The sequence below is a fragment of the Delphinapterus leucas genome, chromosome 2 (assembly GCF_059928025.1).
Source record: "Delphinapterus leucas isolate spDelLeu-1000000601 "Yukka" chromosome 2, BTC_Dleu_Yukka2, whole genome shotgun sequence".
NCBI classification, from domain to species: Eukaryota; Metazoa; Chordata; class Mammalia; order Artiodactyla; family Monodontidae; genus Delphinapterus; species Delphinapterus leucas.
Genome location: NC_143130.1, coordinates 64188267 through 64211160, shown reverse-complemented (window position 1 = coordinate 64211160; position 22894 = coordinate 64188267). Strand labels below are relative to the sequence as shown.

General features: G+C 52.6%; 1 protein-coding gene across 4 annotated transcripts; it reads right to left on the bottom strand.

Annotated features, from left to right (window-relative positions):
* Window positions 1-23: 23 nt before the first annotated feature.
* On the bottom strand, window positions 24-22216 carry SCAMP2 (secretory carrier membrane protein 2). Of its 4 annotated transcripts, none has more exons than XM_089907006.1 (9): window positions 22029-22216; window positions 10167-10239; window positions 9634-9732; window positions 7540-7657; window positions 6881-7009; window positions 6030-6189; window positions 4814-4915; window positions 1818-1935; window positions 24-1561 (listed from the first exon to the last, which is right to left on the bottom strand). In XM_089907006.1, exons 2-9 carry the CDS (start codon window positions 10212-10214, stop codon window positions 1427-1429), a joined length of 909 nt encoding a protein of 302 aa, XP_089763132.1. In that variant the 5' UTR covers window positions 10215-10239; window positions 22029-22216; the 3' UTR covers window positions 24-1426. The 4 variants fall into 4 exon arrangements, with proteins under 4 accessions (XP_089763132.1, XP_022435743.1, XP_089763131.1 ...); XM_022580035.3 differs by having other exon boundaries at window positions 10171-10239; window positions 22029-22213; XM_089907005.1 differs by lacking the exon at window positions 22029-22216 and adding an exon at window positions 11739-12014 and having other exon boundaries at window positions 10171-10239.
* Window positions 22217-22894: the final 678 nt, after the last annotated feature.

The window sequence follows — 22894 nt, the reverse complement described above, 5'->3', positions numbered from 1 at the left end:
TCCAGCAGACATGAGGACCAGTATTGTCTGAAAATGTCTTGTTTTTATTTAAGGACAAAATTGAGACATAACATATACATTTATACACGGAGAAAAAAATACCAGAAAGGAGTTTACAAAACCTTGGTCACTGCCATTATCATTCAGTGGCTCTGGGGCTGTGTAAGCTGGCAGCTTGAGGGCTGTCTCTGGGTAGCAGGTTGGCCAGCTTTTTGAGAAGTCCCCTCAGTCCACCCACCGACTCCTACCGCCTCTGGAGGACAGGGTACAGGTTTTAACCGTGAACTCCTAAGCACCCATCACAGTGACACACCTCCTTGGGAATCCCCAGGACTAGTGGAAGGTGACCTATACTCTACTTGGGAGTATGGGAGAACCCTAGAGGATTAGTCTGGAACCCTCAGAAAGGTGGCCTGAAGGATGCAGTTCTGAACTGATTCCCCCTGCCCTCCCTCTGAGTCATACAAGCTAGATATTGCTGATGGTGGGGGGCAGGGGTGGGGTGGGGGGGCAGAATCTGAGGCCAAGGGAAAGGGCAGCTACCTCTCCGGAAGAGAAGAAATCAAAACAGGACCAAATAAACCACAAGCAAACAGTCAAACCCACCTTCCTAGAAGACAGCCAAAGGCTGGCCAAGACAACTTTGGGTCGGCGTCCTCTATCCCTCTCCATCCGCAAATCCCTACCAACCCCATTGCACGTTCAGTAAGTCTAAAGAGGGAAGGGCCCCAGAGGGCACACTGGGAGGGTGCAGGGGGCCTAAAGGGCTATGAAACTGTTTGTGAGAAACGTGAGGCAGGAAAAGAGGCTGGGGCAACCAGGTTAGAGGCTCTGGAAGCCCGGAGACCACTCCAGTGATCTGAGGAACAGAGTTCAGACTGCAGCTCATCTAAAGGGGAGCCCTTAGGAGGCTACCCCAGCCTGGGCAGGAAAGAAGGGCAGGACTGTGGGGGCCACAGGCTGGGTCTGTGACACCAGATTCAGGCCAGGCCTGTTGGGGAAAGAGTGGAATCTCAGGACTCCAGCAGAAATAAAACTCCAGCTGGGGTGGGCCCAGGGCTGCCAGTGATCCCAAGTGTTTACATGTGTGTCTGTATGTGTGTGAGTACATGTGTGTGTATGTGTGTAGGGAGAAGAGAACTTCAGTCCCGTTGCTTCCAGAGAGACCAAAAAATCCTACCAAACCACCACCAGAGAAGGAAAGACAGCTGTTTTTTTTCCTCTTGTGTAAAAAACAGTCCCTGTCCCTCCCGCCACTTTCCTCGGGTGGAAGGGAGAGCTGGTTGCTGAGGAAGGAGGAAGAGCCACGGGCAAGACCCTCCCCAGGTCTGTGCTGGCATAGCCACTGCTTAAGGCACCCACGGAAAGTGCAGCTCAGAAGGCAGGTGAGAGAAAAGGCCAGGGCAGAGGAAGAGAGTCAGGAGGACTAATTCCCCTGGAAGGCTCCTCGGGCAGCAGATGAGGCGGCGCTGCGGAAGGTCCTGTTACTGAAGATGCCCTGGGAAAACTCCTCTTGGGCCTGCTGGAAGCTGGCCCCCGTCCGGCGGTACAGGGAGTGCACCTGCGGAAAGAGGCTGTGGTGAGAAAAGCCCCGCCCTGTGGGCCACCAGGAACCAAGTCATCCAGGTTATATTCCCAAGGGAGCCACCACAAACCCCAGCCTGCCTGACCTCCCACCCAGAACCTTGGAGGAAGCTGCTGGACCTTTGAGGACCCAGGAGGCCCAACTGCTGTAGTGATGAACACCCCCATGGAGAAGGCAGGAGAGAGGTGCCTGCTTCCTTGGGTTTGCAGCTGGCCCAGCACCCACCACTCACCCGCTTCAGGAGGAAGAGTGAGAGCACGGCACAGAGGGTGAAGAAGCCAGCCACCACCATCATGATGATCGACACAGCCAAGTCTTGCTTCAGTATAGACAGGGCTGCGATCCAACCACTGCAAGGGAGGAAGAGGCCGTAGGGGATGTAGTGTGATTGGGCCCCAGAGCTCCCCGTGAGGGGCTCTTCTCCAAATGGCCACTGTGTGCTGAACACCGCCCAGGCATCTCCCTGCAGAGGCCATGCCTCTGTGAAGGCCATCAGGCCCCACACTGCCCATTGGGAATCTTTGGGCCATGTGAGGTCTGGAAGGGAGGATGTGGCTGCTGCCTTCACAGTCAGGAATAGCCCTGGGTAGAGCCTTTTCCTGCTGCTCTGGGGGTTAGGGGGGACATGGAAAGCCTGGCTACTCACTCCTGAGGGTCCCCTCTCTGGGAAGGAGAACCACTGGCCAACCCACTACATTTATCCTCTCACCTCAGCTCCTCCCACTGCGGCCCAGGGACAGCCCCTCTGCCTCCAGCCAGTCATGTCTCCTTCCTGAGCCCCAGTGTCCTCATCTATAAAGGGGATGTCCTCACATTTTCTGATTTTAAAACTTACTACAAAGCTATAGCTATCAAAACAGTATGGTACTGGCATCAGGACAGATGTATAGATCAATGGAATAGAATTGAGAGCCCAGAAACAAACCTATATATTATCGTCAACTGATTTTTTTTTTTTTTTTTGGCCACGTGGCATGTGGGATCTTAGTTCCCCGGAAGCGTGGAGTCCCAACCACTGGACCGCCAGGGAAATCCTAATCGTCAACTGATTTTTGACAGGTGTGCCAAGACCACTGAATGGGGAAAGAATGGCCTCTTCAACAAATGGTGCAGGGACAACTGGATATCCACATGTAAAACAATGATGGGGGACCCTACTTTGACCACATACAAGAATTAACTCAAACCTAATAATAACTAAAACTACTGGATTTCATCAAAATTTAAAATCTTTGTACATCAAAGGATACTATCAAGAGTGAAAAACAACACACAGAAAGGAAAAAAAATTATATCTGATAAGCAGCTACAATGCTGAATATATAAAGAACTCAACAATAGACAACCCAATTACTAAATTAGCAAATGATATGAATAGACATTTCTCCAAAGAAAATATACAAATGGCCAAACAAGCATATAAAAGATGGCCAACATCACAATCATTCAGGAAACAGCAATCAAAACCACAATGAATTACACTTCTCGACTGGCTATAATAGAAAAAAGGAAAAAAAAGAGGAAAATAACAAATGCTGGTGAGGATATGGAGGGACCGGAACTCTCATACATTGCTATTGGGAACGTGAAATGGTTCAGCCTCTGTGGGAAACAGTTTGGCAGCTCCTCAATAAATTACACACAGAATTACCATATGACCCAGCAATTCCACCCCAGGATACATACCCAAAAGAACTGAAAACAGGTACTCAAAAACCTGTACACAAATGTTCACAGCAGCACTATACACAGCAGCAAAAAGGTGGAAACCCAAATGTTTATCAAGCGATGAGTGGATAAACAAAATGCAGTATCTCCAAAAACAATGTAATATTATTTAGCCATAAAATGGAATGAAGTAATAACATGAACCTTGAAATCATTATGCTAAGTGAAAGAAGGCAGGCACAAAAAGCCACATGTTGTATGATTCCATTTATATGAGATGTTCAGAATAGGCAAATCCAGAAAGACAGAAAGCAGCTCAGTGGTTGCCAGGGGCTCAGGGAACAAGGGAACGAGGGAATGAGGAGTGATTGCTTAATGGGCATGGAGTTTCCTTATGGGGTGAAGCAAATGTTCTGGAACTAGACAGTGGTGATGTTTGCACAACACTGTGAATGTACTAAATGCCACTGAATTGTACATTTTAAAATGGTTTAAGTGGTAAATAAAATGATAAATTTTATGTTATGTGTATTTTACAATCAATAACAAAAAAGGGAGGGGGGATTATATCCACCCAATCGGGGGGGTTCTGAGGTGAGATGAGAAAGGCACTGGGAGGCTGGAGGCTGCAGAGCTCATCCAGGCAGGGCAGTGAGTGGCTGAGCCAGGACCAGAACTCAAGCCTTCTGGCTCCCAGTCCGGGGTATAAACAGCAGTTATTAATCACAGCCTTTTACCAGGACCTCACTTAGGGTAATGAGTAATGAAACTGGGTCACCAGTCAAAGAGAAAAGGGGCCAGATTAGAAACAGCAAGGTGAGAAGGAAGAGGGGTGGGGGGAGGGCAGCGTGCACTTGCTCCGAGTGCGAGCTGAGTCACCCCTCCCCACCACTCTGGACTTGCCAGCTCCACTGGAGGGAGGGGACCAAAATAGTACAGCCCTTCCAGGCTCAGGCTTTCAGCCAAGTGCCAGCCTGACCTTTCTGTAATGTTCCCTGTGCACTGGAGCACAAAGGAAAACATCAGCCATTGGCTTTTCTTTTTGAGACTAATTCTGAGCTGAAGACTGCAGTAGCCAGGACACTCAAGCCAGCTGTGCTCAAGGAGCGCAGCCAGAAGGAGCCGATTCACAAGGGGCAAGGGCTCCATCTCCTGAGATGACAGGGCCTCTGCAAAAAGTCACAGCTCACAGTTTGCAAAGGCCAGGACACCCATCAGCAGCTGCCCAAACCTCAGGGCTTGTCTGGGGCCTATAAGAGTAGCACCAGCCTCTAGGAGGCCATGGCAGGAGAAAAGGAAGAGGAGGCCATCCCGGGCAGGACACAGCCCTGGCAGCCTAAGGATTCAGGCCAAGTCCACTCACAATGCCCCAGAAAGTGGTGAGCAAGGCAAGACAGTGAGTGTAGGTTACCAGTGAAGAAGTGGACAGGGGCACGAAGGCAGACCCCAGCTGACCCACCGTCCCCTCTCCCTGCCACGGTGGAAGATGGGTCATCTGTGGGGGCTTTCTAGGAGCAGAGAAACAGGGCACAACTCCCTCTGTGCTACCCCAGCTCTCACCTGTCCCCCAAGCTAGGGATGCCGACCAACTGGATGATGTAGATCCCTATTTGACAAAAAAATACAAAGAAGAACACGAAGAAGCTGAAAGAGTTGTCAGACCTGTGGAGAGAGGGGGAAACGAGAAGTCACAAGAGGGTTTGGGGCTCATTCCTCAGCCTTCCTCACTTGCTATGACACCTTCCTCGCTAGGAGCCAGGAGGTAGGATGCTAGTAGAAAGAGCTCCAGCGGGCCAGCCACACTGTCCATAAGGACACAGGCACTCACCACCATAATCAAAAAGGGCTTGCCTTCCACTGCCTTCCAATTTAAGGGGTCAGTGCTTGACTGCTTCCTCAAAGAACTAATAAAGTTGCTCACTCCAAGGACAATGTAAACAGCCTAACAGTCCATTTCCTGGAGTACTTATTTGCATTATAACAGGGAAGAAAATCTAAGCCTGTTATAAAGATGATAAATCTTTTTTAATAGAACTGTAGTCCTGGGCAGAAGAAAAGGTATTCGGGGAGTAGGGAATATCAGACAAAACTGGTGTTTTGAGTACTTCCATCTCGGTGTCCTGGAGGGCAAGAATACAGTGAGTGCATATTCAGTGAGTGCAACCCTGCTGAGTGCATGGGAGGGTTCAGCCACTTGCCCCGCCCCCTCTTCCAGGGGCCTGCTGGGCTCTGTCCTGAAAGCATCAACTCTGAGGCACAATTCTAAAGCCCTAGGGGGTTGTGAGGTGGATTCATTCATGTCCACAGAATCGACTCTAGGTCAACCGGTCAAATACTGGCACTCAGCGATGCTCAAGAGTTATTGGGGAGGTGGGGGAGGAGCAGAAATGAGCATGGAGGGGTAAGCCATTGAGAGCTTATCCGACTCTGTCAGACTCTATCAGAGAAGTCCCACTTCTATCAGAGAAGCACACCCTCTTCCCAGTGACTAAAATCCCACCGAACCAGACAAACTGGGAGCAGGGGGAAGGCAAGTAAGGCTCCTGATTTCCTCTCTAGGTCTCCTGTGTCTAGTCCAAGGACAGGGCCCAGAGCAGACCTCAGGTACAACTGAGGAAAACAGCTTTCCTGTCTGCTCTCACTATGGGTTGAAATGGGAAAGTGAATTTCCCCACCAATCCGTTCTGCTCTAAGACTGGGATGGGGCCCCAGGGCTTATGGCCCTTGGCCTGCGACCGGGGATGCCAGCTTCACCCCTTGCCCCAGCCCCACTCACCTAAAAGCCTTGTAGATGGGTCGGTACCAACAAAGGAAGGCACAGGGGGTGAAGATCACAAACCACAAGATCGAGAGGCCAAAGTCTACTCCCTTGGAGGTGTCGACTAAGAACCAGGCCAGGCAGGCAAGCAGGTTCAAGAACAGGGTCACTGAATGCACTGGGAAAGGAGAGGGGAGAGATAGAGAGGCTTGTACCAAGGTGACTGAAGGCTTCCCCAACAAGGCAAACCACCCCCTGCAAATGAAAAGAAGTCCAGGCTATGAGGGCATCTGCAGAAATACTAGAGGACCTCAGTCTGTACATCGGCAGGGTTAGTTCCCAAATCCTGGTTTTCTGCGACCTTAAAACCAGGGACCAAACCAAGTTCCTAAGAGACGATGGAACAGCGTAGGTGTATGAGGAATGGCAGTGGAGGGGCAGATGCAGACCCAAGGGCTGACCCTTGGGGAATGAAGTCTTTCTCTCAGCAACTCTTTCCCCTGGTCCTGCACAGCCCACAATGCAGCTACAGGAAGTCTTTTATCCTCACTCCTAGGAGCTGAGGGGACTGTGGGGAGGGGAGGCCTTCACCTAAGGAGGGTCCTTTAGTGCAGTGAGCTCTGCAGGAACTCAGAAGCCTCCAGCTAGTCCCACTCTACCCGATCCATGGTCTGGAGTGGCCCTTGAGGGGAGGTTCCTAGGACAGGCAGCAGACTGTAGAAGGCCAATTATGTGGGCAGAAGGCACCCCCCAGCCCAGCACTCAGAAAGGCTGGAGCCCGCCAGGGAGGAGCCGCCAGAGCAGAGATAGGGCTCTTGAGTCACAGCCCATTTCACCCTGGAGCTCAAAGGGGCAGGAGCAGGACTCACACATCCAGAGATAGTAGAGCATCTTGCATATCCGCTGGTAGTCGGCAGGGATCTCTGTGGAGAAATCCTGATAGAAGCAGGGCTTGACAGGGCACCACACGGGCAGGGGCGGCCAGTTGTTCTCTCTCACTGTGTGGAAAGAGGTGAGGATGTGAGCCCAGCCTCAGCAGCAGCTTGGCGGAATGCACACACTGGCCTCATTCATGGGTCAAACCAGGGCTCCCAGAGCGGCGCCAGCAGGCGGGGCTCGGGGTCTATGGATACGGAGTGGGATGGGAAAAGGGTGATGGGACACAAATACCCATGAGCTCACTCCAAGATAATGGACCCCAAATGTACTGGGAAACACAGAGCTCAACAGCCTAAGTGATTATTTTCATTAACAACCAGACCATAAGCGCAAAGGGTCCTCATCAAGAGTAAGGAGTCCTGGGACCAGTGCCCCCACTCTATCTAAGAATTCTAGAGCTGGGAAGGAGTGTAGAAATAATCTATATCCATTAGGACTACATGGCAAGTCTCCTAACCTCCACCTTACTTGATATTCCCCAAGGCCAATGCCATTCTAAGATGAACAGGAGTTCAGCAAAGCTCCGAGGCTGCCCCAGAACAAGAGGGCTTGGGGAACTCCCTAAGCCAAGCACGGTGGCCTCTCTTACTGTGTAAGTTGGTTACAGTGCTCTGCAGCTCCCGCTCCTTGCGTTCCAGCTCAGCTGCTTTCCTGTCCAGTTCTTCCTGCTGCCGGAGCAGGCTTGCCTGGGCTGCAGAGGCCACAGCCTGGAGGGAACAGAGGAGGTGGCGGGTGGCCAGACACAAGAGACAGTGAGACAGTGTCAGCATGAGTAGAAGTCAGAGGGGCCTTGCCCCCATGCAGGGAGAGCCCAGAGTCCTAGCCCCAGGGTGTCTTGGGTACCTGAGACCACCGTAGAGAGGCCAAGGTGACCTGCCCCCTACCACCTCTATACCACCTCTGGCCCCTTAGCCATTACCAGGGCTCTTCTCTCCCCTTCATCCCTGAGCTTGAGTTAGGGTTAGGGTTATTTCCCATATTGGAGTCCAGGCAAAGTTCAGTTAAAGTGATTTCTGGAGTAACAGCAAAGGGAAAAAGACCTCACAAGAAACTAACCTACAGCCAGAAACCCAGAGACCCAACCTCACTTGAAGTAAGTGTGTGTGTGTGTGTGTGTGTGTGTGTGTGTGTGTGTGTGTGTGTGAAACAGTGCAAACCTGCCAGCAGTGCGAGGGGAAGGGAGATACTCGAGCGCAGCCTTGGGTACCCAGAGCCTCGGGGATCTATGTTTAAGCACCACCCCCCACCCCACCCCCAGGAGCTGCCCAGAGGTCCACCTGAACTGTTACCCAGTATAACCCAGGACAGCCCTTTAGGTTTGGCCCTGCCTCGCCTGGCTTTCATGGCATGAAGAGTCCAAGCTTTCTCCCTCTCCAGGCAGAGCTGGGCCTCTGAGTGAGGCAGCTAGGATACTACACGTGAGGCTGAACACGGCTGGGCTTGGGTCTGGTGTTCCAGCCCAGGGCCCTGCTCCCCCTGTTGGGACCTGGTTCCTCCTGAAGTCTACAGTCCTCTTTAGGGAGCAGGTATCAAACAGGTCATCTCACAGGATGACAAGGCAGGCATACCTGCACATACGTAGCTACGCGCGTGCGCTCTCTCTCCAAAAGGCGTTCTCCAAAGAGCTAAGGCTACCTTCAGGAGGTAAACTTCAGGCAGTGGGGGCGGAAGAATTGACCACCCGAAACCACGGGGAGGGGCTTAGCCTCCTCTCCCAAGTCTGCAACTTCAGCTGAGTAGGACCAGGTCCCTACGGCCCACCACCCAGCCGAACAGCAAAGTCACCCCTGCCCCTAAGCCTTGCCTCACCTCCACAGGGTTCTAGGGCCATGGGTGGGGCTCAGGGGCCCAGGCAGGGCAGAACGTTCAGAGCAAGTCCAGTCAGACGGTAGGGGCAGCCTGGGGCCCGCTAGAGTCCACAGCCCAGCTTGGGCAGGCTCCAGGGGCCTTGCCCTCACTCTTGCTTATCTATACTTTGCCTACCTTCGGAAGGTTTCACATGTAGCTGTCTCTGAGAATACTATCTCCTCCTAGTAGCATCTGCCTCTCTGAGAGCTCGCTCACTGCCAGGAATCTGGTAGGCAGGAACTTGCTGGCCTGTCTAAGAAGGAGCTGCAACATACAACTCCACTGTGGGCCATACTCACCGGGGGCAGTGAGGAGCGTGGGGTAGGGCAGTGAGGCATGGAGGGGAGTGTCGGGCACAAAGCAGAAAGATTCACAGTATTTGGTGAAGGGACAAAGGAAAACAGGAAGGTGGGCAGGAATAAATGAGGTTAAAAAAAAAAAAAGAAGGAGGAGGAGAGAGAGAGAGGGAGGGAGGGAGAGAAGAGAGATTCTGGGCCCTGTGTAAGAGAGAACAAACCGAAGGCCCAAGGAGGGTGTGGAACGGCACAACAGGATCAAATGCTCTCTCTGACACCAAGGACCCTGGCCTGGTGAGTAGAGCTTATTTTGGGTGGTGGAAGTAGGGTGGGGGAGAGGATATTGGGAGACGATATAGGTTGGCAGAGCAGACTCTCCATCTGCAAGTGACCAACTTCCAAGAGATGATCCAAAGGGCCCTGAAAGGGAAGCCAGGGATGAAAGCCCTCTGCCCACCCCTCAATCTCAGGGCTCAGCTACTGGTCTGGGTGTGCCCCTTTCTGGAAAGGAGGAGTCACAGGGATCCTGTCAACAGTACCTGGGGGGTTGGCTGTGTTGGCTCCACTGAGGGCTGGAGAACTGCTGGCTGCGAGGGCCCAGGGTGCTGTGTGACAGGAACCGTTGTCGCTGCATTTGTCTGCACGGGGCAGATCAGAGGAGGGAGGTGAGTGGGCCTCCACTAGTTGGCCATGTGGGGACAAACCCATAGCAGGGTGAGTGATATGCCCCTGCCTGTGAGGGGCACTCCCTCTGGGCCTTCCCTGGGCCTCCTTCTGCAGCTTCTTGGCCAACGAGCCTCAGGCTCTGGGCGATGTGATGCCTAACCCAGACCCCTGCTGGATCCAGAGCTCCCCAGCATCGCCTGGCCCTGTTCTGGGAGGGGCCCAGATCACGGACCCCAGGGGGAGAATGGATGAGTTCCTCATCCTTACCCCACCCCCCTGAGTTCACATTAGGATTGTCCCTTTGAGGATTGCAGCTATTCTGTCTCTGTCTCTGCCAAGTCTCCTTACCCCAGAGACGCCAGCACCACCCAGAGGACCCAGGGACTCAGAAAGAGGGCATGCTCACCAACCTCGGAGAAGGGGTTGAATTCAGCCAGGCCTCCTTGTGGCGCATTGGTCAGCTGGGTCACAGAGGGATCCTGAGAAAGTGAAAAAGAGCCATTAGACGCTAGGGAAAAGGGAGAACCTTGGTGAGGCAGAGGGAGATCACCATCTCTTGGCCCCTCCCAGGGACACCTGGCTGAAGTAAGGCTGCTGATGGCCCTTCCTAGTGCCCTGGAAAGCCTCTCCCGAAGGCTCCTATGCCCAGCCTCTGCCACACCACAGCTGCAATCGCTTTTCCCTTTCTGGAAAAGGAGCGGTTCAGCCCAGATGACTTCCCGGAAGAGACCCAGAGCAAGGTCTACACTCTGAGGCATGGGAATACACACCACACAAGTTCCTATTAGTGCCCTTTAGAAATTCAAAACGGTTAGGGAATTCCCTGGCACTCCAGTGGTTGGGACTTGGCGCTTTCACTGCTGGGGCCCGGGTTCAAGCCAGTGAACTAAGATCGGGGAACTAAGATCCCACAAGCCACGCAGCACAGCCAAAAAAAAAAAAAAAACAAAGAAATTTAAAATGGTTTATAGTATTTACCTCCAGGGAGGGTTTGGTTTTTTTTTTTTGGAGGGGAAGCAGGTGGGGGAGGCGGGTAAATGAGGTGGTGTGGATGGATATGTACTTTTCACTTTCTAACCTCTTTGTACTGTTTTATTTATTATTTTACAGAAAACATTTATTCCTCTTATTTTTTAAAGGACAGTTTAAGATTCTGGAACAAAAACATGCTGCTGGCTGCCAGTGCTAATTTTATTAAATCATGCACACTTGCTAGGAATACAGATATGAAGGACTCAGATGAAAAGCCAAGAAATTGTTTTGGGTTTTTTTTTTCCAGATTCTTTTCAGAAAATGCAAAAATGTCCTCAGAACACAGCCTTTTCCCGAGTTTTCAATCTTCCCTTTCCCATCTGATCTCTGCCGAGGCCAACCCTTCATGCTGAGGGCCTCACGCAGGGATCTCCGCCACCCTCTCCACCAGAGCAGCTTCCGTGCTGGCCTGAGGCTGGGCTGTCTTCATCCTGCCCCTCACCCAACAGAGCTCCTGTACACTCCCTCCCCTTCCCCATACAATAGCATGGGGCTCAGGTCCAGCTGGACAGAGATGCCTCTGAGGGAAACAGCTGCCACCAGACTCTGCCAAGGTCCCCATTATAAGGCCTCACCTAGGCTCCCCTGTCTGTACACCTCACCCCTAGTCCCTCACTACTGGTCCGGATGCTCCTGTCCTTCATGCCCAGCTTCCCCTCCAGCAGGAAGCCTCCATAGATTGGATTCTTAAACACGTTAACAACAGACAGACCCTCAGAGAACCACCCCTCAATTTTTAGATGTGGAAACGGATATTCGCCACAGTGCAGTACTTGTCCTAGGTCTCAAAATGGGAGCTGGCTTGCTATTCTGAACATTTATAGAGCCATGGGTCAGCACCGAACATACCTTTTTCACACACACTAACTTCCTACCAAGGCCGTCAGCTCCTAGAAGGTGAGCCTGTGTCTGCAGGGTCCCAGGGCCTAGCCCAGCCCCAACTCACTTCCCGTCTCTGGATGGTCCTTGTCCTCTGCACCTCACCCAGTCTCCTCTGCAAAGAGGCAGTGTGGCTGTGCCCTTTCTGCTGGACACCATCCCTGCCTGGTGGCTCCTGCAACTTGGACAAAGTGACAAGGTGAGGCTTGAGAGGCCACCTGAAGTTGGCGAACTGGCCTTGAGGTTGTTGGCTGAACATCTAGCAGATTTATCCCAGAATTACTGAGCTGCCTTCCTGCATGAAAGATCTGGGGCTCAGTATCTGTTCCCCTTTCAGACTCTACAGACATCAAGCCACAGCAGAGAAAGTGAGCTGCAGTCACTGAAATTAGATCCACTGTCCAAGGAACTTGAGTCTGTCACTACAGGACAAGGACAGCAGGGCAGCTCCGGCAGCAGTTTCAGGAGCCAGCGCACATGCCTGGCTGTGGTACGCATGTTTAATAGGCAGCCTCCAGAGCCATGAAGAGACGTCATTTCCTTTACCAAGGTCAGCCAGAAGAGGATTCTGGGAGGCAGGGGGACTGACTACCCTATCCATAGTGACCCCTCCTCCTTTCTCTAAAATCTTAAAAAAATCGGCCCTGGACCCTCACCAGGCTCACCACAAACAAATCCTGTCTCCTCTAGCAGGCTATAAACTCTGTAACCAGGTGTTTCTGGATCTAGTTCATATTTCTGGCTCCCCAGTGCTTGGTGAAGAGAGCCTGATGCAAGCAGAAGCTCAGGTAATGTCTGAGAATAAGTGCTAGATGCTGCAGGCCCTCCTCTGCTTTCTCCAGGAGCTACTGCCCAAATGCTAGGGCACACAGAAGGGGAGGGCCACTTGCATCACAGCAGCAGCCCTGGGGCCCAGAGGCACCTTGCCTGGGAAAAGGAGCCTGGAACACTCTGGGAGACACGGGTACTTTCCACCTGAGGAGACCTAGGCTCTTTCTGAAAGATGTATATGGCTTCAAGAGAGGCTGAGGCCTGGTGAGAGAGGGAGGGAAGAAGAGGGACAGACAAGGGAGCAGACATTTACTGAGTGTCTACCATGTGCCAGGCTCATCACACAGCGATGCTACTGTGGAATTCTAGTCATCCCAGAACTGGCCACTGTGTCAAGCCACCAGAAAAGAAGCTTCTACCAGGTTCTTTTTCAACCTGGTTCCTCGACAGAATTAAGCCCCACTGCCCCAAGGCATCCACTGTCTGCAGTGACTTGACTTCTCTCCTGCACATCTAGAACAGTCCTGGTTATGTTCCATCCTTGGGAGAATGGAGAAAACACTAGCTCCACTCAGCTTCTGTGTTCCACAGCTCAGCTGAGCAGCACTGGCTGAGAAAAGCTACAACGCACCTCCTCATTCAACCTCACAACCATCCTGTTGTGAGGGGAAGTTCCCAGCTCAGAGAGGGGAAGTAGCTCATCCAAGACCTCAGGGACTGTAGTGACTGAGCCAGATTTTGTTTTTGTTAGTTAGTTAGTTAGTTATGGTCACGTTGGGGCTTTCTCTAGTTGCGGCGAGCGGGGGCTACTCTTTGTTGTGGCGCACAGGCTTCTCATTGCAGTGGCTTCTCTTGTTGTGGAGCACGGGCTCTAGGGTGCGCGATTCAGTAGTTGTGACTCAAGGGCTCTAGAGCGCAGGCTCAGTAGTTGTGGCACACAGGCTTAGTTGCTCCGCGGCATGTGGGATCTTCCCAGACCAGGGCTCGAACCCATGTCCCCTGCATTGGCAGGCGGATTCTTAACTACTGCGCCACCAGGGAAGTCTCTGAGCCCAATTTTGAATCCAAGTCTGTCTGTCTCCAAAGACACGAGTGGTAAACCTGAGTGGGCAGTGCGTCCCCAAAGCCTGGCTTGGGGGCTGACCAACGGAAGGTGTTCAGTCAACGTGGGGTTGAGGGGTCGAGGGATGCTGACAAGGGCACCGTGAGTGACTGGGACGACTGCTTCTGCTCGGCTCTTTATTCCCAGACTTCAGAGCAGTCTTTCCTGGCGAACACCCCTGGTAGGACACAGGCAGAGAATCTTGCAAGTAAGGACCACAGTGACTGGCCTGAATGAGGACCCTCAGATTTTACTCCAAGTCACAAGTAAGAAGTCAACAGCAGCAACCTTCCTTCCCACTCACCCAGCAACAGCTGGCTCACAAATGGGTCAAGTAGTTATTTAAAAGCATGGTGAGAGCTAAGTTTCAACTACAAAGAAGTAACCTGACACTCCCTCAGTGCCCAAAGGACTCAAACTGGTTAATGCCCTTTACTGAATTTATAACAAACAGAACGCTCCTGACCTCAGTTCTTTTCACTCAGCAAGCAGTCACAAACAGTGTGAGGGACACACCAAGAGGAAAAGGATGCAGCTATTGCCCTTCTGGAGGCCAAAATCTGGTAGCTGAGACACGTGCACACAGCACGGGAGTAAAAACAGGAGGGGAGAGGAGGGGAGGGGAGAGGAGGCCCAGGCGGGCTTGGAGAAAGGCACAGTTCCAAGAGGAGGGGAGGAAGGGGAGCAAAGGCCCAGTCAGAAAGCTCAGGCCACCACAGCTGCGGGGCAAAGGAACACTCCGTGGAGCTGGGGTGTGAGGGACTGAGAAAAAGACGCAGCACAGCTAGGCTGCAACTCTGCCGGGGAAGGGCCTTGAAAAACACACTTGCTTTCACTAGTTTGGCAACCCCTTTCCATGCATCTCCCAGGTCCTGGCTGTGCTCGAGTTTACTGTGACTCTTCCTTGCTTTCCCACCCTACACTCCACCCAGGCTCCCAATGTGAGATTTATTACAGGCTCCAAATAAATACATTAAATAAATACCTCATGGACTAAAAGAAACTCGGCCACTTTCTCTGGGAGGCAGAGAGTCACCAATACTTTGCAACCTCTGTGAAGTCCTATTTGCTTTAGCGACAAGGCTGTGTGTCATAGAACAAGAAGGGGCAGTCATCGCCAGATCGGCTGGCTGGGTCCCAGGCGTACAAAGAGCCACAGTTAACCTTGGTACTCTCTGAGCCAGAGCCTGAGAAGCCATCCAAAGGAAACATGAGGAAAATATGTAAAAATCTGTATCTGCAAATGTATTCATTGCACCAGTATTTACAACAGGGGAAAAAAAGCAGGGAATGACTTAAATATCCAGTGACAGCGAGCACAAGTACATTTTGGTGCACATCCCCTCAATGGCCTAAAAAGACACTAAAAATCACAGCTATGAACACAGGGCAGCAATAGAGAAAAGGCTTGGTTATATGAATATCAAATGACAATTCTGTCGGAAGTACTCATATAGAAAGTACATCAAAATAACAATGGTTGTAAAAGACTGGTAGAAATATGGATGATTTACTTTGTTTTACCAATTTTCTATAATGTGATTATGTTATGTTTATGTTAAACACACACATACACCACGTACACACTTATTTTTAAAAAGAGAGCCTGAGAACCCACCGAATAAGCAACATGCACCTTGGGGGCTCCCTCCCTGCCACAGCAGTGATGTACAGAAGCACCCAAAAAAGTGAGTCTAAGTCCTCGGCCTGGCATTGAGGCCCTCCCTGACCTGGCACCAGCTCTCCTCTCGGCACAGCCTGTCCTCAATCAAACGGAGCCCCCGCCATCTCCTTCCACCTCGGTCTGTTTACTCCCTACACAAACCATTCCACACCAGCACAGGGCAAGGGCACAAAGAAAAAGCCTTGGTTCCTGCCCCCAAGAAGCAAATAGCACAGAGAACACAACAGAAGCCAGGGCAAGAAGTGACAGCACGTTATCAGTGCTGAACAAGGTGCGGGCAAGTGCAATAGGCTCGCAGAGGAGGGAGTGAGGAAGCTGTCTGGAGACTCAGGGAAGGCTTCACTGAGGTGGCATCTGAACTGGATCTTGAAAGAGGAAAGAAATTTAGCAAGCACTAAAGAGGAAGAGAAGAACAGCATTTGCAAAGACACAGCATCTTTAAAAAGAGCTTGCGTGTGTTCAGGGAGAAGGTTCTGGAGGCAGTGGGGCGAAGTGCATATATACAGAGAGGAGCACCAGGGACCCAGCCTGCAGAATAGGTCAGGCCGTACTGCAGGAGTTCAGACTTCACCCTGTGGGCAACGTGGACAACTAGAGATTGTGAGCAGTGATCACCTCTGCCAGCAGTGAGGAGAGTGTGATGTGTAGGGAAGGAGGATGGTGGGAAGACTGGCTGGGACACAAGAATCCACGTGGGTGATAATAAGGCCTGAACTAAGGGATGACTCTGGAGATAGAGAAGAGGGTACGGGTTCCAGAGACCCTTCTCAGGTAGGTGGTACAGGCTCGGCCACTCCCCGGGTATGGAGTTACTGCAGGACAAGACAAGACGGGGAGAGGAGGGGAGGGGGGAGGGGGGAGGGGGGAGGGGGGAGGGGAGGGGGAGGGGGGAGGGGGAGGGGAGGGGGGAGTGGGAGGGGGAGGGGAGGGGAGGGGGAGGGGAGGGGGAGTGGGAGGGGAGGGAGGGGGAGGGGAGGGGAGGGAGGGAGGGGGAGGGGAGGGGGAGGGGAGGGGAGGGGGAGGGGGGAGGGGGAGGGGAGGGGAGGGAGGGGGAGGGGAGGGGAGGGAGGGAGGGGGGAGGGGAGGGAGGGAGGGGGGAGGGGGGAGGGGGAGGGGGAGGGGAGGGGAGGGGGGAGGGGGGAGGGGAGGGGGAGGGGGAGGGGGGGAGGGGAGGGGGGAGGGGGGAGGGGGGAGGGGAGGGGGGAGGGGGGAGGGGGGAGGGGGGAGGGGGAGGGGGGAGGGGAGGGGGGGAGGGGGGAGGGGGGGGGGAGGGGAGGGGGGAGGGGGGAGGGGGGAGGGGGGAGGGGGGGAGGGGGGGAGGGGGGAGGGGAGGGGGGAGGGGGGGAGGGGGGGAGGGGAGGGGGGAGGGGGGGGAGGGGAGGGGGGAGGGGAGGGGGGAGGGGAGGGGAGGGGAGGGGAGGGGGGGGGGGAGGGGAGGGGAGGGGAGGGGAGGGGGAGGGGGAGGGGAGGGGAGGGGGAGGGGGAGGGGAGGGGAGGGGAGGGGAGGGAGGGGAGGGGGAGGGGAGGGGAGGGGAGGGGGAGGGGAGGGGAGGGGAGGGGAGGGGAGGGGAGGGGAGGGGAGGGGAGGGGAGGGGAGGGGAGGGGAGGGGAGGGGAGGGGAGGGGAGGGGAGGGGAGGGGAGGGGAGGGGAGGGGGGAGGGGAGGGGAGGGGAGGGGAGGGGAGGGGAGGGGAGGGGAGGGGAGGGGAGGGGAGGGGAGGGGAGGGGCCACTGAACAAGGCGGTCATGGGGGAAGAGGAACAGGATTTTCAGGAGCAGGTGTGTGGGAGTGGGGAGAGGATCTGAGAAGGTACTGACTCACACTGGAGAGATGTATAAAATGTATCTCGGGACTTCCCTGGTGGCACAGTGGTTAAGAATCCACCTGCCAATGCAGGGGACACGGGTTTGAGCCCTGGTCCGGGAAGATCCCACATGCTGCGGAGCAACTAAGCCCATGCGTCACAACTACTGAGCCCACGTGCCACAAATACTGAAGCCACCGCAACGAGAAGCCCACGCACTGCAATGAAGAGTAGTCCCTGCTCACCGCAACTAGAGAAAGCCAGCACACAAAAACAAAGACCCAACACAGCCAAAAAATAAATTAAATTAATTAATTTTTAAAAATGCATCTGGGTGGAATGGGTAGAAATGTCCAGGTGACAGTTGGAAGTACTGGTTTGAAGCTCAGGAGAATGGTGAGGGCTAGAGTTCTAGATCTGGGACCGCTGGTATGCAGATGCTATTCTGAAGCCATAAAAGTGGAAAGACTTACTTGGAAAGGTACACAGTGAGAACAAAGTCAAGGACAGAACTCCAGGACACCCTTAAAGGTATGAGACAGGAAGAGAAAACAGGCGGAAGGAGGTGAGAGTTACCAATGTAAAGAGGCCAAGGACAGAGAGAATTTCAAGAGAGACTGGCCAAATGAGCTTGTGCATCACAAGCAGCAGGCACATCGTGGGCCCATGGCTCCCAGAGGGACCACAGGATCCAAGAGTGAGGAGGCGCCTGGGACTGCGGGGGTGACAGTGTGTGGAAGCGACTTGAAGTTCTTGGCGCTCCTTCACCTGAGATACCCTCTCTTGCCATATGCCAGGCTTTCTGCTCTCAGCTCAAGCCCTTCCTACCACGGGACTCTGCCTCATTCCTCCTGAGATCCCTCACAGATCCTTTTGGCAAGTTTTGACTGCCCTTTACGCACCACGGCATGCTGTCATGATCAGCGAGCATTTCTTAGCTCTCCTGCCAGATTACAAGCTCTGACAGGCCATGTGCCCATTTATCTTGGTCACCTGCACAGGATCTTGGAGCAGCAGTGGCTCAGTGATGTGCAAAAACATGTCAGCATCTCAAAGGAGCACCGCTGGACGGGTCACACCTTGCTAATTAATATGTACGGCACTCTTTTCTTGAAGAAGCAGCAGGTACCCCTTGTTTGTCCTGGTTAAATATTACCATTTCTCTGAACCCAGGACCATCCTACACCAAGTGGCTCCAAAGAAAACTTAATAGTGTAGGGTCAAAGTTCAGCTGTGTCTCTGGCCAAGTGCTTTCGAACACCCAGCCTGGCTCCAGGCGCCAACCATAAAGTCGGGGACACCTCCCTCACCCCCCCGCCCCCATCTGGGCAGCTGTCTGGGGACAGTTAAACTATATGAACCTTGCCATTTTCAAATTTCTCAAGACAATGCTCCTGTTCCACAGGAAAGTTCTACCAGGTCCAACTGGTGGTTTTGAGAATTCCCAAAGGTACAGTCAAGCTGGAGCCCACCCTCTCTGGGAAGTGACAAAGCCCTCAGTGTCTGTGCAGGGAACTTCATGTAACTCTGTTCACACCCAAATCACGTTTCTGCCACCACTTTCTCCTCCCACAGGAGAGAAATGTTTTAAATCCTTGGAAGCAGCCACACCACTGAGATTATCTTTTAACTGCAAGGAGGCAACGTGTGAAAGTGATATGGTGTGATTTGGCAACTCATGAACGCTGAAAGGCTTTCTCTGTTCAGCACCACCAGCTAGTCCACTCCCCCTCCTTGAGATCAATGCCGACTGCCTGGGGTAACCTGGCAGATACGCCAAGTAGGAAAGCAGCCCAGGCATTTGCCTGGGTGAGCTGCTTGTTAGTGGACTGCTGAAAAAGAAAACGGGGAGTACAATGCCTACCTGTAGCCCTCAACCTCTTCATCACCCAAGACTTTCTGAGAAAATTTTGGCAACAGACATGCTGAAAAGAAGGACCTGCATACCCAGATGGTACAAAGCAGATGTGCCATAATTCACAGAGGGATTAGGGAGTGCCAGTGAAGGTTGGGAAATCAGCCACACTTGGCTTGCAGTTTCCTGTTTCCTCCTAGGAGTTTGGTAAAACCTCTTCTGCACTCTTGTGACAATTTTCCACTCACAGTGTTACTGTGCAGGAAGTGTTCTAATAATCCCACTGTAACTATACACAAGGAGGGGATCATAAAAACCCATGCCCACAGTTTAGGGTGGGGATGAGAGTAGGGTATACCTAAAGAACATTTATAAGGAAGTCAGCTTAAAGGCGCACCAGGAGCTTCAGGGGATATTACAAGAGTTAGCAGAAAAAGGATTCCGTGGCTGAATAACTCTGAGAAAGGCTGGGTCAAACAAAGTTGAGCAAATATCTTTATTGTAGGATTTCTTGGAGCCTTTAACAAACTAAAAAGCCTGGTCAAGTTTCAAGAAAAATGATTCCTAAACGTATTGGGCCACAGAACCGTGAGCACCTTTCAGGACTGGTATTACTCAGAACACATGCTGCATTAAAGTACCATCTTAAAAAAGCACAATACAATCCATATTATTCCAGCCCCACCCACTGAACAACAACAAAAAAGCTTACCTAATATTAATTTGTTGGGCTAAGTAACACCAAGGCAGTTTAAAACTTTTAAAACAGCACTGTCCTGAGAATGAGACCTGGATCTGAGTCCCTTCCTGCTTCAAATTAGCTGGTGACTCTGGTATGTCCCATCCTCCCTGGGTTCTTGGTTTCCTCATCTCTAAACTAAAGGGTTAGAAGAGATTTCTGAGGATGTCCCAGCTCTAAAAGTCAACCATGGACTCCAAACACTAAGTACATTTTTATAAACCACCATGGAGGAAAACAAAAAGGCTCTGCTCTGAGGGCTGGCTAGGTGTGACAGTTTCTGAGCCTATCTCCTCTCCACCTGCTCTCTCCTGAGCTCTGTGCCAACACCCTAGGTAAATGAAGCTGGGTTCACACCCAGTCACCCAAGGGCTACACCCTCCCAATGTCCCAGCTCTGGCAGTCAGGGAAGCAGACACTACCATCACAAGGAGAGGGAGGGCAGCTTTCCAGGAGAAGGAGATCTGGGGCCTCACACCCAAATCTCCTTCTCCCCACACAGCTGTGCGCCAAGAGGGAAAACCCAGCCCAGGGCAGGAGGAGCAGAATCGCAGCCAGCCAGCTCTCTTCTTCCCACACAGGCTTCCCCTCCAGATGTTGCTCTTTACAGGACCACAGCTGCTTCCTGTCCTGCCATATCCTGGGGCTGCCTGATGGACAGACTGTCTTGCTTGAATGCAGAAGTTACTTCTACCACAGTTTGCACAATCATTTCTGGGGTTGGAGATATGGTTTAAGACTTTCAAGCTGCTATTTATACAGAGCAGAATTTAGGCCAACTATTTGTCCCACTGCTAGCACTGAAGACAAGCTCTCTGCATCTTTGGACAGCTGACTGCCTCTGTCAGATGGCAGCAGACATTTTACTTCTGATTCTGACAGGATTAAAAAAAAGGAAGAAAGAAAAAGGCACATCATTACACAGCACACATACCAAAAGGCTACTAGATCCTTACTAAAACTCAAACTCCAGTAACATACAGCAGTTTTATAACTAAAGCAAAACAGTTACCTGAAGACACTGGCAGAAGAAAAAAAATGCAAATGTTCTTTCTTTACTGAAATAGAGATGACTGCATTACATAAGAGATAAAGTCCTCCAAATAGTTCTGTCAAGAAGCATTAAGCTACATGAGGAATGTTAGGAATTCCCTGAGGTTACAAAGCTATCAAAATTTGCCTTGAGGGCTCCCAGTGGCTAAGTCACCTTGAGACCAGGAAAGAGACTTAAAGTTTTTACTCTCAGACATTCATTCTAGTCTCCTTTGTTTGTTCTAACTCCTGAAGGGATTCAAGGTGGGAAAGCTCATGCTGTGAGTTGCAGGAAGGACCCCTCCAAGAACTTCCCCTACACCTGCAGGAAACTTAAAGTTGCCAGTGACCAAAATAAAGTACAAGCAGGATGAGTTCATGTGCCTGGTGACATCCTGACAAAGCAGAAAGCTCAGGGCTCATAAATCACCAGTCAGCACAAGCAAGCTTCCCTAGAACTGGTTTTGAGCAGACATGAAACAAGAGGCATAGGAACTGTGGAGCTAACAGGAGTCCCAATCTTTCATCATGGAAAAGAACAGCCTTGTGCTCTTAGCTCAAAGGCGGAAGAGTTCTGGCTTTAAATAGGAAGTCTCTTTCTTCCTCGGTCGATTGTTCAAAAGGTGAGGCCAGCTCATAGGTCAGTGCATCTCAACTACCCTGCCACCATACAGAGGGCCATCAGACCAACATTCATTGCACTTCAAGACCCTCTCCTCCCTCCCTAACCTGGGCTCTCACATCTAGCCAAAACCCAGTCCAAACTAGATCCATGGCCAAGGTGTAAAATTGTTATCAAGGCCGTATTTCAGCTTGGGTTACCAGCCTTCCTTTCCTGACAAATCTCAGGGGCTCTCCTATACCTTATAGACTAGTTGGCTGTGTGTATGTTGCGGGGGGTGGTGTTCCTGGGATTTTCTCACATTTCTCCATCCCACTAGAGGGTTCCACCTCCTCATTATGTTGCTGTCACCCCCTCTCCTAAAGTGACTCAAGGCTGGTGTCTCTCCAAGACTGCGGGACGTGGTAGCCACACATCCCCCTCAGGTGAAGTCGCTTCTCTCCCTGAAGCTGGGGGTCTCCCTGATCGTGTCTGCGCCAGTCCCCTTCCCCAGCAGTGTCCAGTTAGAGGGGCTACGTCCCGGGACCTAGACAGTCCCACCTCTTCCCAGAGTACAGCACCCCGCCCCCTCCGCTAGGCCACCTGCTGCTAGTCCCGCCCCCCAGACGCTACGATAGGCCATCCCTCAAAGCCCGCTCTCCCATTGGGCAGACGGCCCGTCCCTCCTACGCCACGTCTCCCGGCTCTGGCGAAGAGGCCCGGGCGGCGGCCTTCGGCACTAGACAGCGCTGTAAGATGAGGGCTCTACCTGGAAGGGGTTTACGTCCACTGGGTCCGCGAAGGGGTTGGTGTCGAAAGACGACATGGCGGTCGGGGACCGACGGGGAAGCTCCGAGAGCGCTTCTGCCTCCGGGCACCCAGACCCAGCGGCGCTCTGCGTGTAGACCCTCCACTTCCGGGAGCGAGGCAGCCGTTCTAGCGCAGGCGCAGCGTCCTCTCAGAGGGGCGTGGTCATGTGACATCACAGAAGTCCGCTCCGCCCTCCTGCTCAGCCCCCTGTGGAGCTGCGGGAGGGCGTTTCGGTTCCGTCGGCTTTTTCGCTGTGCCTGTGCTTCAGGGGTTGGGGAGCCCCCGAGGGATTTGGGAGACTGAGGAGGGGCTGGAGCCGTTCCCAACTGCCTCTCGGTCAGATAGGTTCCAACATGGTATTGGGAACTACCTAAGTGGGGTTGGAAACTTAACCCCTTTGCTTTCTTGGAGGGCAAGTTTGGGAAGCGCGCACTGGTTCAGGCAGGGGACAGAAGTTCGAGCCAACGACGGGAGCGGGGAATGGAATTCCTGACTCGAGAGGACTTTGCCAAGCTAGGAAACGGTTCTGGTGGTAGGGGCCGAGCAGAGAGGTTCTTTTCGGAAGAACCGACCGTGCAGCTGTCCCCCACACTAGCTGAGCCCTGCCTCTCTTAGGCCTTGTCCCCGGATGTCAAGTTTTATCGTTTTAGGGATGAGGATCCCTGAGCCCAGACAGGTTTAGGGCCTGAGCTGGGATTAACCTGGGCATCAAGCATTTATTAAGTGAATGAGGGAGTTCAGCAGTAGAGCCATCAAGCATGGGGGAGATGGCTGATTCACCCTCTGCAAACCCATGTTATTTATTCATATCTTTGTATATTTCTG